This window comes from Parasteatoda tepidariorum, chromosome 5 (genome assembly GCF_043381705.1).
Source record: "Parasteatoda tepidariorum isolate YZ-2023 chromosome 5, CAS_Ptep_4.0, whole genome shotgun sequence".
NCBI classification, from domain to species: Eukaryota; Metazoa; Arthropoda; class Arachnida; order Araneae; family Theridiidae; genus Parasteatoda; species Parasteatoda tepidariorum.
In genome coordinates, this window is record NC_092208.1 from 1,707,293 (window position 1) to 1,722,673 (window position 15,381).

Sequence of the window (15,381 nt, forward strand, 5' to 3'; positions counted from 1 at the left end):
CTTTTTTTTCTACTTTTTTACAAAATAATCTATAAAAAATATTCTAATTGAAATATCAACAAATGAATGCACAAAATTATTAAGATAAATATTGCAAGCACTATGAAAAAAACTTTTTTTGAAAATATGCAAAAATAAAAAAGCCTTAGGGATTTAAAAATTTAGAATTTTTTCAACTTTTTTTAAAATTTTAAAAAAATTCAACAGTTTTAATTACTTTTTGAAGATAAATTATTGATTATAACTTAAATGAGCATGTAAAGCATCCTCAAAATGAATGATTATACCTTTATTTTAAAAAATTGTTGCAAAGGTACTGTGAACCCTTAAAGGAAGCACTATCTTTCAATATGCTTTCATGGTTTTTTATTCGTATTACTCCCCCATAGTTACCACTAATATTTGCAAAAAAAAAAAAAAAAAAAAAAAAAAAAAAAAAAAAAAAAAAANAAAAAAAAAAAATATTCCCTATGTTTTCCTTGTACATACCATACCTGCCAACATTTGAAAAATAAAATAAGGGAGATTTTACTAGAGACATTTATTTAGGCTACGAGTGAAGTTTTGATGCATCTGTATGTAAGTCATGTCATTTTATGCATATTTATGTAAGTCAAAAAGAGAAATTAAAAATAATACAAGCACTTATATTTAGCGAAGTAAAAAATACGGATATAAATCTTAACCTAAAAACTATTTTTTATAATTACTTAAACTACTTTATGACCATTGTTAAACAGCCAACTCAATTTTGGGTTTGAGGCTACTAATGTTCAACTCCACAGCCTCCTCATTTTAAACCCAACCCAGAAGACAAGGGAACTCCTGGATCAATCAAATATTGGGAAATAACATACTTCGTACGGGCAATAGCACTGTTTGTTGAGGAAGAAGAAGTATTTTGATCAGCGGATATTTTATTGCCAAACTTTTTTTTCCTTTAAAAATATTTTCCAAAGATAGAGAGAAATTTGAGACTATACAGGTAAATAGGAGATAGTCATAAAATAAAGGAGTTTTCGTTAAAAAACAGGAGACTTGGCAGGTATGATATACCATACACAATATATTAAGACTGAAAACAGATTCACTGTGCTTTTGTGAACTATATTAGGATAAAGATGCCAGTTTTAGTTGCTTGAAATACGTCTAGAAATAAAAAACAGCTCAACATAAAACAAATAATGTTATAATAAATAAATAATATAACTGAAATATCATCTTTAAATATCACATAGATTGCGTTTTGAGAGGCCAACATTTTTTAAAAGACTAAAATAAGAAATAAAATTACCTGTTTTTTTGCAGTTTGTAAGGAAAAATTCAAAATTCCCTGTTATTTTAGCCGATTTTTAAATTTTCTGTATTTTTTTAAAAATTCTCTATTCTCCCCGCAAAGTGGCAACACTGGACTGATTATTTAAAAAATTCTTTTTACTTGCAAAACATTATTACTTTTTCGAGTTGGATTGCAAGACTTATTACGTTTAAAAAGCAAATAAAAGGACATAATTAAAAAAAGATACTTCATATAGGCGATTAAGATTTTCATAACTTTATACAGACAAAGAAACTCCTGAACCAGTACCCCCCAGAGGTATGATTTGTTACAGGAACACGTAGGACTTTGTGACTTGACAGATATTATGTGCATCAGTCACCATTTACTACACGGAGAGTCTTCGGCTGGCGGGGATCAAACCCATCGACTCTCGGACATGGGTGCAGTGCCTCACCGACCCTAAGATCAATCTTTGGGGTTCAAATAATAAATATTAGTTTAGATGAATAAAAAAACATATATATGCACCATATTAAATAAACAAAAATAATATTTACAAGGCCATGGAAAACTTTAAAAAGTGGAGGCAAAGTAGAATTATCATCAATTGACTTTTGACAGAAAAATAAAATGCTATTTTAAAATTAAAAATAGGAATCATGCTACTACCACAAGGTGCGTAGCCAGATTTTTCAACAAAAAATAAGCACCTTTTAAGTACTTTTTAAGCACTCAAAAAATATTTTTAATCATTTTCCAAAAAAAAAATTCATAATTAGGATCTGTGCAGTAATAAATTTTTTCTTCTTCTATCGTTTAAAATTCTTAATTTATAAACATAAAATGAATGAAGTTTAAAATAGTTTTCAAAAACTTTACATAGCTAGTTTCTGATAAATATTGCAGAGAAAATTGTGAAAATCGTGCATTTCTTGCAATTTAAAACGACAATAGCAACGGCAAAGAAACAATTTCTTTTTAAAAGATAGAAAATCAAGCACTTTTAACAAACCCCCGAATAAAAAAAGCACCTTTAAAGGCTTTTTAAAAACATAAATCAAAAATAAGCACCTTGAAGCACTTTTTGAAAATGCTAAGCACCATGTACCAAAGTCTTTATTATTTTACAACCACTTTTTAAAGTTTCTATGTAGAACATCATAATAAAAGTAGTTTTGTTACCCTTTGTGCAGCAATAGTGGCAGGGGAACGAGAGGAAGTACAACAAAAACTAATAAAAAGGACAACAGGAAGACCTATAACTACAAGGTAAACAGCCCAAAGCCAGGGATTCTTATTTGTGTACTTGAAAAGGCGAGTGATGGTATTATCCTAGAAGTAATAAAAGCATTTAAATACATTACACTTTGCATAATTGTTGTTATAGGGCAACTTTAATGGTCGCCACACTAAATATAAAAGAATATTTTATAACACGGTACGTAGCCAAATTATTCAACAAAAAATAAGCACTTTAAAAAAATTTCATAATTGGGCAGGGTTGGAAAGTTTTTGACAATTGACGGTTTTATCTGGTTTTAACCATCATGTCAAAAAAATAATAACTTTTGCCATTGTTTTTAACAATTGTTAAAAATCATGAAGTTTTAAATCATATAAAACGAATGGCTTTTTCATACGTTGCGGACTGATAATACGCATAAATAGATTGGGGTTGAATGAATTGTGAAAACGTTGAATAGAACAATGTGAACTGCGTCTTTTTGCATAATTTGCAGCTAAAATACCACTGTAAAGGAAAAATATCATTTTGGAAAAGGGAAAATTAAGCACTTTTTAAAAACACTAAATGAAAAAAAGCACCTTTAAGGACTTTTTAAAAATGCTACGCACCATGCATAATATTCCGGAAATTACTCCATTTTATGCTTAATTTTTATCATATTTTAAGAAAAGCTTCAAAAGAGATGCCTTAGACAACTAAAATTAGACACATTGCAAGAAGAGAACATCTATGCAGATACTGTTTATTATCAGAATAAAATAAAATCAAGGATTTGACGCTTTAATAATAAATTTAAAAGCAGAAGACCATGGAGTGCAATGTCTAAAAGTAAAGGTTTCTATACTGAAGGAACTATCACTTCTCAAAGTTACCTCTTTCACTCGAGTTCGAAGATGATAAAAGTATAACGATAATGGAATGGCAATATAAAATAGATACAGCAGACTGTAGTATGGATGATTGTTTGTCTTTCGTAAAATCCATTTCCACAACGACTGTATGTAATAGATTATATACATTTGTAGAACATTATGAAGGCAACATTAAAATATAAACATATACAGTAATATAAACATAAACATATCTGCTACATTTTAGATTTTCAAATTCATGACTAATTCCAAGAACTTTTCATGACTTAAGAAAGTTATTATCTTCTCGGACAAAAACAGAATAATAAGTTTAAAAAGCATTATAATAACATTAATTAAAATGATAGGTATAACCAAAACTTTTATACTCTGCATCTTTATATTTATCGATTTTAAATTAAAAAAACAGGGTAAANAAAAAAAAAAACAGAGTAAAGAAAGAGTTGAAGCAATAAAACAGCTGAAAAAATAATAGCTCAGCAAATAATCTTCTTTTCTTTTTTTCTGCAGAATTATATTCTAAAGATACTTTTGAACTTTTCTTGTTCATCAGAAAGGAAAGAAATACTCATGGTTTTTCTGTTCTCATTTCGGAATTTAAAAAATAAATAATAATAATAATTCGGAAATCACAGAAGTTTAAAAGATACTTCGCTCTAGAAATGATGTTTTTTCTCTCATTTTTTTAAAGAACATGATAAAAATGTTTTATATTTTAATAAAATATGACTAAGTGGGAATTTTTTTTACAAATTCAGATATTCGGAACACCATGAAATCGAGGGAGGGGAATTCCATTTTAAAAATAAAAATTTTCGGCAACATAAATCTATGACTTTTCACATTTTTTTAAAAAAAAAAATAGCTAAAATCATGACAAATTTTGTTCAATACCGAAATTCATGACTTTCCAGGTGTGCGGATACCCTGCATATATTAAAAATAAATAATGAAATTAAATAAATTTTTTAAAATACTGACATTAAAAAAATTGAAAATAAAAAATATACACAGTCATGAAATAATTACAGAGTTTTGAATATTTAAACATTTTTGTTAACTAAGAACAGTTTTTTTTTTAAATATAGTTTGTCAATTGCAAGAACTACCTCCCACAAAGTCTGAGGTCGTCTGCTGCTATGGAAAGAAGAATAGAGCATTTCAGGGAGGGTAGCTTCTCTTCACTCTAGAACAAACACAGTAGACCGAAGAAAAAGATTCCCTTTCTCTAACGACCTGAACCAAAACCTGTCCAGGGGTCTGTTTAGAAGAAATTTGGGTCTGTTAACGGACCCTTCACAAAATATTTTAACTTAAAAACAGACCTTTCACAAAATAATTTATCTTTTAATCGGACCCTTCACAAATTTGTTTTTCTACATTATTGTTTTGTTAATCGAATAAACCGTTCCCAGTAAGGGGGGGGGAAGAAAGACAAATGTAAACGAACTAAGTTTTGTCTTCAGCAGACGATCTTCCTTTATTCGTCCGAAAAGAAAATTCTGCGTTCCGCTGTACAGGCCAAATTCCAAATATTTCCATGTTGCGTCTCTAATTTAGTAGCAGCAATTGCTGTTTATTTTTTTAAATGTAATTTTTTTTAATTATAATTTTACAGTGTTGAACACAATCTAGTATGTCTTTAAAATTTAAAAACTCCTTGTAAAAGTTTTTTGCAATAACAGGACCCAATTTGCACAAATACACAAAAGCAGGACCCTGGTTGAAAGAATGTGATTTAACGTTTATTTTATATTCGCAAACTACTAGTTAATTTTTCACAATTTTACAAAAGCGGACCTTTCACAAAATGTCTGGACAGACCCTTGCTGTCCTACACAATGACCCCGCATCCCTACTTGAAATGGTTATACCTCACTACCATAGTGTCCGGTCAAATGGCAAGGGGAGTTCTTACTTTAGACAAACTATACTTGTTTTTTTTTCTTTCCTTGAAAGTAATAATATGCTGCAATAGCTCAGACATCTCCCCACATCCATCAAACATTGTAAATATTTTTAAAAGCATTGTACACCATAAAACATATTTTTTTTTTATGTATTTGAAGACAAGCAAGAACTTGTTAATACAGAAATAATGTAATGTTCATAAAGCACTTAAATATGATATTGATAACGGTTTAGACTTGTAAATTAATAATGTAATTATGGCATTAATAAGTAACAGGGGTCTGTGCAAACATTTTGTGAAAGGTAAATCGTAAAATTGTGAAAAAATTACACGTTAAGTCACATTCTTTCAACCAGGGTCCTGCTTTTGAGAATTTGTGCAAATAGGGTCCTGTTATTGCAAAAAACTTTTTCAAGGAGTTTTCAAATCGTAAAGAGATACAAGATTATGCCCAACACTGCAAAATTATAATTTAAATAAAATTAAATTTTCAAAATTAAACAGCAATTGCTGCTACTAAATTAGAGGTGCAACATACAAATACTTGATATTTAGCCTACACTGCCGAACACAGAATATTCATTTCGGACGAATAAAGGAAGAAGCGTCTGCCGAAGACAAAACTTAGTTTGTTTACATCTGTCTTTCCTCCCCCCCCCTTCCTGGGAAGGGCTTATTCCATTAACAAAACAATAATGAAGATAAACAAATTTGTGAAGGGTCCGATTAAAAGGTAAATTATTTTGTGAAGGGTCTGTTTTTAAGTTAAAATATTTTGTGAAGGGTCCGATTTTATAAAAAGATATTTTGTGAAGGGTCCGTTAACGGACCCAAATATCTTCTAAACAGACCCCTGAGTAATGTAATTGCATTAATTAACAACTATATTTTTTGTTAATTAATTACATTAATGGCAAAAAGGCAATTAATGTAATCGCAATTGCATTAATAAATAATGTAATTTATTGATGTAAGCTGACAAGATTTTTGCATTGAGTATTTTTTAAATTGAGTCTTCAAATGATTATACATTTAAAAAAAAAAAATAATGATTAGTATTAAGAATTATTTGGAATTCTTTCAAAATTATTCAGCTGGAAATTACAGTTTTAGCCACACACTATAAGCCACATAGGAAGATTGTTCAGTGTTTAAATATTTAAGGTATTAATTAAGTATGAATGATGGTAAGAAAAAACTTTTTTTTTAATGTTAATAAGCTGAAAAGAATTAAGAGGAGATAGCAGTTTTCTGTTCTACAAATAGTTATAACATTAAGTATATCTTGAAACATGATTAAAAAATAATTAGCAGCCTGCCAAAGTTTATACTCAAATCTGAGTTTTCTAGAAAAAATATTGTTAAATAATATTATTGTTAAAATATTGCAGACATATTTCTTATCAACCGAAATCAATTTATGACATATCCATAGCTGCCAAACTTAGGAATCAAAAATTAGGAACATCATATGCAAAAAAATTATACACACCAATTACGAGAGTAAGACAAAAATTTAACTATTAAATAATAACATTAATAGACATATATTTAAATACCTTATATAAATTATTAAAAAAAATTATAAACACTATCTTTTGTGGGAAATTTATAATATTAATATTTTATACTTAGGAATACCAGTATAATAGTTTAAAAACAACCATTACCTATTAATATATAATTATTCTTCTCCAAATTATAAAACACAGGTAAATATTAAACTACATCATAAACAAATATTTCTGATGCAAGAGTTTAAATACTACAATACATTTTTTAAAAAATATTAATAGTTGTTTAAGATTCAATTTAGTGAAATGATCATCAACGGCTATTGGATTAGTATTTTCCAATAAAAAGCTACTAAAAATTACTTCAGCACAATAATCACACAAAGCGCGATTGCGGTGATCAGAACAAGAGATTGGTTTAAAAGCAAAAATACTGCAATTTTACGAAAATTCGGATTTTTTTATAAAAAAATATCAGATTTTCAATTTTGATTTAAAAATTAGGAACAAATCCGAAAGATTCTGGACAGTTGGACACTCATTTTTATCAATTCTCTTTTTCAATATCATTGATACAAGAGATATATTAAAAACAATATTGATATTTTATAATGATAGAGTTACCAATTTCAACTTACAGTTTCACGGTCAGCAAGCTCTCGTTTCAAATCAAATGTCTCGGCAGCCCAGTGTTCAGCAACATACAGATCATCCGTTATGATAACATTGTCAAACATTATACCATCTACCATTGACCACAATTCAAAACCAACAGCTGCCTAATCAAGGAAAAACAAAATCACATTAACAAACCCACTCAATTTTCAAGATCAAGAAAAAATTTCCAATTGTCAATAGCATACTTGCTAACTTTTAGATTTAATAAAACATATTAGAATTGAAAAATAATATTTGGCATATCTGTTTCAATTTTAAAAATATAATATCTATTACCTCAGACTATCAGTAATGTATTTTGGACATATTGAAATCTTTCATAGTACAATATTTTGATAGATAACAAAGTTTATTTAAAAAAAAAAGAAAAAGATCTTAAATCCCACAGCATATTTTTTTAAATTGCGTAAATACAATTACCTAATTTTTAAAACCCTATCTTTTTATTACCTCAGAATAGCAGTAATGTATTTCGGACACATTGAAATCTTTGGCAGTACAATATTTTGATAGATAACAAAGTTTACTTTTTAAAAAAAAGAAAAAGATCTTAAATCCCAGAGCGTATTTTTTTAAATTGCGTAAATACAATTAACTAATTTTTAAATCGTGTGTAAACAAATTAAAATAAACTACACATAAATCAAATGACATGAAACAAGCTTTGAAGATTCCACAAATTAAGCATCATATCGTATCATTTGCAAATTTAAACTCAACTTAGGTTTCATAATACAAAACAATATGAATTGCAAATGATACAGTTTGAAAATTACTCAAAGTAACAAGTCTCAAATCGTGATGAGTGGTACATAAACCACTTTAATATTTATTGAGTGAATTTCTTATAATTTTTTAAAAAAGAAATGTAACTTTTTTAAATATGTTTTTCTTAAAATTGTCCTATAGTTTTTGAGAATTCTTGCGCTTTTTCCTTTTATTTAAATCTATTTTCTTTCTCTATAAGTATACAAACTAAATTAAGAAACACAAATTCCACATCCACTAAACCTTAAAACATTCAATAAGCAAAAATGAAAGATTTTGCAACAATTTCAAGTTGTTCAAAGCCATATTAGAAAAGAAAACTATATGTAAAAAAATTCAAAAGATTTCATACCTGTATTACAAGGTTTGTACTAAAATGAAATAACTAAAATCTCAATACAATATTATCAACATTATTACAATAGCAAATAATTCGTCAGTGGATTACGTTAAAATTTTACAGAAAAATATTTTTGAGGATTTAAGAACCCCTGTAACAATAAACAAAGGAGAATCAAACACTGTTTTACCAAAAGATAATAATCAAGAAAAGCACTTACTATAGGAGTCATTTTGTATGGATGTTTGTCTTGAAAATAATGAGGATTAGGAATTCTTTTAGGCTTCCATTTACCCTATGAAATAAAATTAAATGATAAAGCCAAGGTAAAGAAAAAAAAATACAAAATAAGACTAAATGAAGAAGAAAATACAGAACATTCCACAATTAGAATCATAATTAAAAAGAAAGTTACAGAGTTAAATCTAAAAAAAAAAAACTGGTTTTCAACATTTTAAAATGTTAAATATTTAGCTATTCTATTTTAAAAATCAAAGCATCTAAAACTATGCAAAAAAAAGGTAATACTTAAAATGTTTTAAATAATAGGCAAAGTTTGAGAGAAAGGAAACTCGTATTGTAAATCAAAGTATGAATGGAAAATGTAATAATGATTTAGAAGTTATTCAACAAATTTAAAATAAAAATTATATATAGTAATGTTATTTAACATTTGTTATATTTATTAAACATTATCTTATATTTGTAAAAAAAAAAAAAAAAAAAAAAAAAAAAAAAAAAAAAAAATTATGTAAAAGTGACATTTATTTAAAATTGTTAAGAATAAAAACATGTATAGTACAGGAGTGATTGTGAGCTCAAGTCAAAATTCCGGAAAATTCCTATGAAAAAAAAAAGTTTAAATTGAAAAATTAGAAAAAGATTTTAACAAGGTTTTTTTCCCTTTTTTCTCAATATTTCTTGGTTTACTTAAAATATATTTAAAATTTTACACATACCTGGAGAAGTAATTAAAATTTACAAATATGTCTTTCTTTCTTGAGTTCATGATTATAATAACTATTTACTGATAAAAAATGAAAATTAATCATGAATATAAGCTTATAAAGTATCTCTCTGGCTCTCCCTTACAAACAAATAAAATACACTGTGTTTTTAAGTTCCACCTTTGAAAATTTGATTTCCGGTAACTTTTTTTCTAGCCCTTTTGAAATAAATTTTGACTTTGTTAAACTTCATTAAGAAAAATAAATAAATTTATCACTTTTACACATAAATACATTTTCCAGAAAAGAAAGAAGAAAAATTTATCTAGTTTAAATTTGCAATATTTAAGTTATAGTGATTAAATTGTTTAAATGTTTTAATTTACAATAATTAAAGATAAAATTTGTAATATTTATTTCACTTTGCAGAAAAGAAATCTACAGGAGTACAAAATTTTCAAAAGATAGTAAAAATGACGATTACGAATACTTTTTAAAGAAAAATCTGAAATATTTTATTAAAAACGATACAAGTATATATTTCGAAATCATACCTTATAATTAGGATTATCAATCAGAGGTGCCCTCCATTTTCCTTTGTATTTGGGATTATCAATCATAGGAGCCTTCCATTTTCCACAACCGACTTTTTCGCATTTAGGGTTAGCTGAAATATTTTAATTTTAAATAAATTTAAAAATAATAAGAATTCCTAGTGCAACATTTTGACTACCAAAAGTCCAGTCATATAAATATTTCTTTCCCAGACACTGCTTTCTGCACAAGAAAACACCTAGATTTAACTCAGAACGGAATTTACGGTCAATCGTTTAAAAAGTTACAAATTTGCCACATCAAGCATTGTCTTTCTAGAAGTAAGTCAAGGAGGGAGGTTTATGCTTATTTTTTCAAAAGATTGCTGATTGAATTGCCACTCTTTGCTTTTTGAGAATTATTAAATTCAAAAAATAAATAATAGATACTCTGTTCTCCCAAAAAGTTATGACACAGTGAAGATGTTCTATGGAAAGACAGGTTTTGAAATGCAGGCTTCCATTGTTTTTCTCAAAACCAGTTTTCATGGATATAAACTGTTCTGCCCTCTTGATCGTCAGTTTTTTTCTTCATCTTGATATTGCAACGAAGACAATATACTTGGCAAGAATAAGTATATTTAATAAATAAAGAGAAATATCATTATTGCCTAGTGAAAGATACATTTGTTTCATATAGTATTTCTTAAATTAATTGCAGAATCATTAATCTAAATCTTTCTGAGTAATAATGCAACATTAAAAAAATTTCAAGAACAAAATTAAAAATACTAGAATGAACTAGAATTCTCAACAAAACTAATCAAATTGCATTCAAATTATGAAATATACAAACCTACCAACGTTGTGGAAATAAAATATTGGAGATTTTACTAGCGACATTTTTTAGGCTACGAGTAAAGTGTTTTAATGCATCATGCAAGTCAAAAAGAAAAAATTTAAAATTGGAATTAATATAAGCACTTGCATTTAGTGAAGTAAAAAATATGTATATAAATCTTAATCTAGAGAAGATTTTTTAAAACCATTATTTATAATTACATAAACTAGTTTATTTTATAACCAATGTTGAACAGCTGGCCCAATTTAGGGTTTACGGCAACTTATGTTATACTCCGTAGCCTTGTAATTTTGAACTCAATCTAGAAGACAAGGGAACTTCTGAATCTAATATTGGGAGAGATTCCATGGAGGATTTTTTGACGGTGCTACTCCGAATTTGCGTTACATGGAGAGGAAGACCACGAGAACCTCCCAGAATCAGCCTAACCGGCAAGAGGTACTTAAACTATTAACTCTCAACATACTTCAGTACTGGCAATAGCACTATCCATTGAGGAAGTAGAGAATTGTTTTTGTCATTAACAGATATTTTACGGACAAAATTTTTAAAAAAAATTTCTTGAACAAATACTAAGAAATTTGAGAATACACAGGAAAACTAAAGATAGTCATAAAATTCAGGAGTCTTTGTTAAAAAACAGGAGACTTGGCAGGTATGAATATACCTTGTAACATGTTTCAGAAAACCCTTCATATGCTTTAATTCTTTTTGGCTAAAAATGGTTTCTGTTAACCATTTTCAGAAGGAAAGAGAGACATTCACACTTTGTTTATATATACATCTACCCCTTTTCACATATACTTAATAATTGAAGACGACTTTTTGTTTTTAAAGAATGTTGTTTAAAAAATCACTTAATGCTTTTCATAATTAGACATTTTTGTAAGATTGGTCAGTTTTTTTTAAACAGCCCTAATTCTTATCCATTGGTTACAAAATGTTATCGAAAATAAATGATTTTTGGAAACAATTTTAATTTTAGTCAATGTCATTTCCTTGGTGTGGAAATGCCACTAAATGAGACTAATAAAATTTAGCATCAATAAAAATGATCCATACGGATATAATTATGATTAAAACAAATTTACTATAATTATGGATGATGAGCCATGATAGCTCAGGGGTTAGAGAATTCACCTCCAAATGAGGTAAACTGGGTTCTAATCCCAACGATGGCTGGTCAATAAGAATTCCGAACCTGACTCGCATCAACCACAGTGTTGACATAAAATATCCTCAGGGGTAGATGGATCATTGGTTAGAGTTCCCCTACCTTCAGGTTAACCGTGGAGGGCTTTCGTGGTTTTTCTCTCCATTAACACAAATGCAGGTTAGTTCTATCAAAAAGACCTCCACGAAGGCAAATTTTGACCAATACCAGGAGTGTCCTTGTCTTCTGGATTGGGTTCTAAATTACAAGGCTACGGAGTTGAGCATATAAGTAATTGTAAACCCAAAAATTGGGTTGACTGTTTAACGATGGTTATAAAATAAAATAATTACGGATGATATAACTATTTTAAATAAATGAACGGTTATGTCTTCTGTTTAAGTTTGCATTTAATTTTATATCATAAAAATTAGTTACTTTAAAAAATGAGATGAGGCTTTTTTGAGATGTTTGATTTTTCTAAATTATTTTTTTTTCTAATTTAACTTTCAACTCTAAAAATAAATCATTGATAGCATCATCTTTAGTGCACTCTGACTGCAATGTGAGATCGTCAAAAAGAGCCTTCTAAATAAAACCCCCATGCAAATATTTTGAATGCATTTAAATTTAATTTGGTCCGTTAATATTTTTCAAGTTTCCTTATTTGACCTTTTTTACGTTAGATGCAGAAGTTTTGATGGTTCCTTTTCAACACAAAGTGTGTATAAAAAATTACATGCCCTCATAAAAATGATTGTAAATAGAGATGGCTGCTACATAGAGGTCTTTGTTGGAGATTTAACTACACAATAAATCATGCTTCTCTTTTTATCTTAACAAGTTCAATCATAAGCATGCTTAAAAAAATAAAAAAAAATAAAAACACATCCAATTTATTATAAAAATGGTATTTGTTGCTTTAAAAAAAGTGCTCCTGATAAGAAATAATATAATATAAAAAAAGAGCTCACTACATTAAATTTAATTCCTTAGCTTTTCATGGAATATAAAACTATTAAAGGGTGGTATGACACTGCCTTTTTTTTTTTGGAGGGGGGGAAGTTTCAATATGCTCCCAGCATTAATTTGTAATAAAAGTTCAATCAATAGGTGAGTGTGATTAATGCATTAAATCATAGAGTGATAGAATTAATTTTAAATTAACAAATACATATTAAAGGATGGTCAGTGTAGATTTAAAAGGACTTACTTATTAGTGGTGCTTCCCATTCTCCGTCCATTTCATCATCCCTATAGTAATGGATATTACATTAGAAACAAAAATACTTGCAAGTTTACTAGGTCCAATGACAATATTAAAAATGGAAAAACAGTAAGTAGTTCGAACAATAAATATTAACTTAAAACCCTAAATAGGTACATATTTTTTTCTTGCAAATTGGGCAAAGATTCTAACAATATACAGTCAAATCCCGCTATAGTGAATGAAATGTTCAGTCCCGTGCCTTGCTATACACGTATAATGTTATTTTTCGTGGATATAGTGAACCAAAAAAGTGAGGAAGTTGGATATAGCGAACTTTTTTCTGTCTTCGACAGATTTTTTTCTTAATTTTTTTGTAATAATTTTGAAATTTCTACTTCAAAGTAAATACATATATCTATTTTTAAAACCATCTATAGAGGGGAATGTAGCGATAAGCATTTTTTCTTGTTTGCTTCTTTTATCTCACTTTCTCATCCCTAAACAAACCAAGCAGATGTTTCCAACCCAGCCTGATGATGCACCTGTAAGGTGTCAGTGGGATCAATATGCATTTTCTGTCAGAGGGAATGAGTAATTATTCATTATTGGTCAAAAGGTTGAAAACTAATTTGTGTTGATAAGGCCCTCACTTCCACTCCTTTTTGATCTCAGTTCAGTTAAAAAAAAAAAGCCTGCGAACAAGTCTCAAATTTAACTATGGTAAACAGTAAACGTAAAACGTTCTCCATTGATGATAAAATGGACATAATCAGAAAAATTGAAAATGGTTGCAATTAAGCTGATATTTGCAGGAAATCTAAACTATCCAAATCTGCAGTTTGTAACGTATGGAAAAATAGGCAATTAATAATTTCTGCTCATGAAAAAAATTTAGATGGCAGAAAAAATTTGAGAAAAGCAGATCACAAGGATGTTGAAGAAGCATTACTAAAGTTGTACAGCATTTGAAGAAGCCGTAATCATCCAGTATCTGAACAAATGTTGATGAATTTGCTAAGCGATTTTGTGAGACTACTTTTATGTGCTTGAATGGCAGGTTAGACAGGCTTATCAAACGGAATAACAGAAATTCAGGAAAAATTATCTGAGGGTCGGGAAGTGTTTCCAAATCTGATGTTGAGGATTGCTCATCAGCTAAAGAGTACGAATTTTTCTTTGTACGCAAGACGAGGAGTAATAAAAATTAACACATTTTTTGCTACTACATATTTTTCAGTCATTAATTTGAATAATTTTATGATAAAAGTTAGGAGTTTGGGAATGTCGCAAAATCGGAGGCTGGAAAGTCTGCTTGGTTGAAGAAGTTCTAGTTATCTTGGCCATACTTTAAATGTCCTATCAATTGAGATAACAAATCATGCATAATTTTTTGTTTTAAACTATTATAATGTTAGTAATTGAAAAAATGACTGTTTACACAAAGTCACCCCATCTGACGGTACTCAAAATTTTTTTTAAGCACTATGTACATCAATAAAATGCAAAATAATTTTAAAAGATTTAACATGATCATTATGAAATAACTTATCCACAATAAAAAAATTCGAGAGATTTTTCAGTTACATTTCTGAGAGTGGAAAATGAAGACCGAAAGTGAGAATATCTTGCAAAATGCAGCCAAGTTACACACGAGAGTGTAAGAATCTCACTGAACCCAGCTCAGTAGTCACTCCTAAATATTTCATCAAACATGTAATGTGATTGGAGTTATCATACGTTATGAACGGACACTATGCCATAATGGATTGTGGTTAAATGAATTGTGAAAACGTTGAATAGAACAATGTGAAAATCAAAATTTTGCATAATACGCAGCAAAAATTGACATGGTAAAGAAAAATTTTTTTCTTTTCGAAAAGGGAAAATTAAGTACTTTTTAAAAATGAAAAAAAAAAAAATAAATAAATAAAATAAATAATCCCCTTTAAGGGCTTTTAATAAACCAAAATCAAAAATAAGCAGCTTTAAGCACTTCTTAAATATGCAAAGAAGTTCATATAAATAAGCGAAATATTAAATAAATAATTCAAACAGGATATAAAT

At 28.2% G+C, this 15,381-nt stretch overlaps 1 protein-coding gene across 1 annotated transcript in view; it reads right to left on the reverse strand.

Annotated features, from left to right (window-relative positions):
- LOC122268228 (Calnexin 99A) overlaps positions 1-15,381 on the reverse strand; it is a gene marked incomplete in the record, with an annotated part of 65,053 nt that overhangs the window by 12,804 nt on the left and 36,868 nt on the right. Inside the window, 5 exon segments of the mRNA XM_071180911.1 lie at positions 2,465-2,614; positions 7,465-7,605; positions 8,833-8,907; positions 10,114-10,226; positions 13,321-13,361. Coding sequence (XP_071037012.1) covers positions 2,465-2,614; positions 7,465-7,605; positions 8,833-8,907; positions 10,114-10,226; positions 13,321-13,361 — 520 coding nt within the window.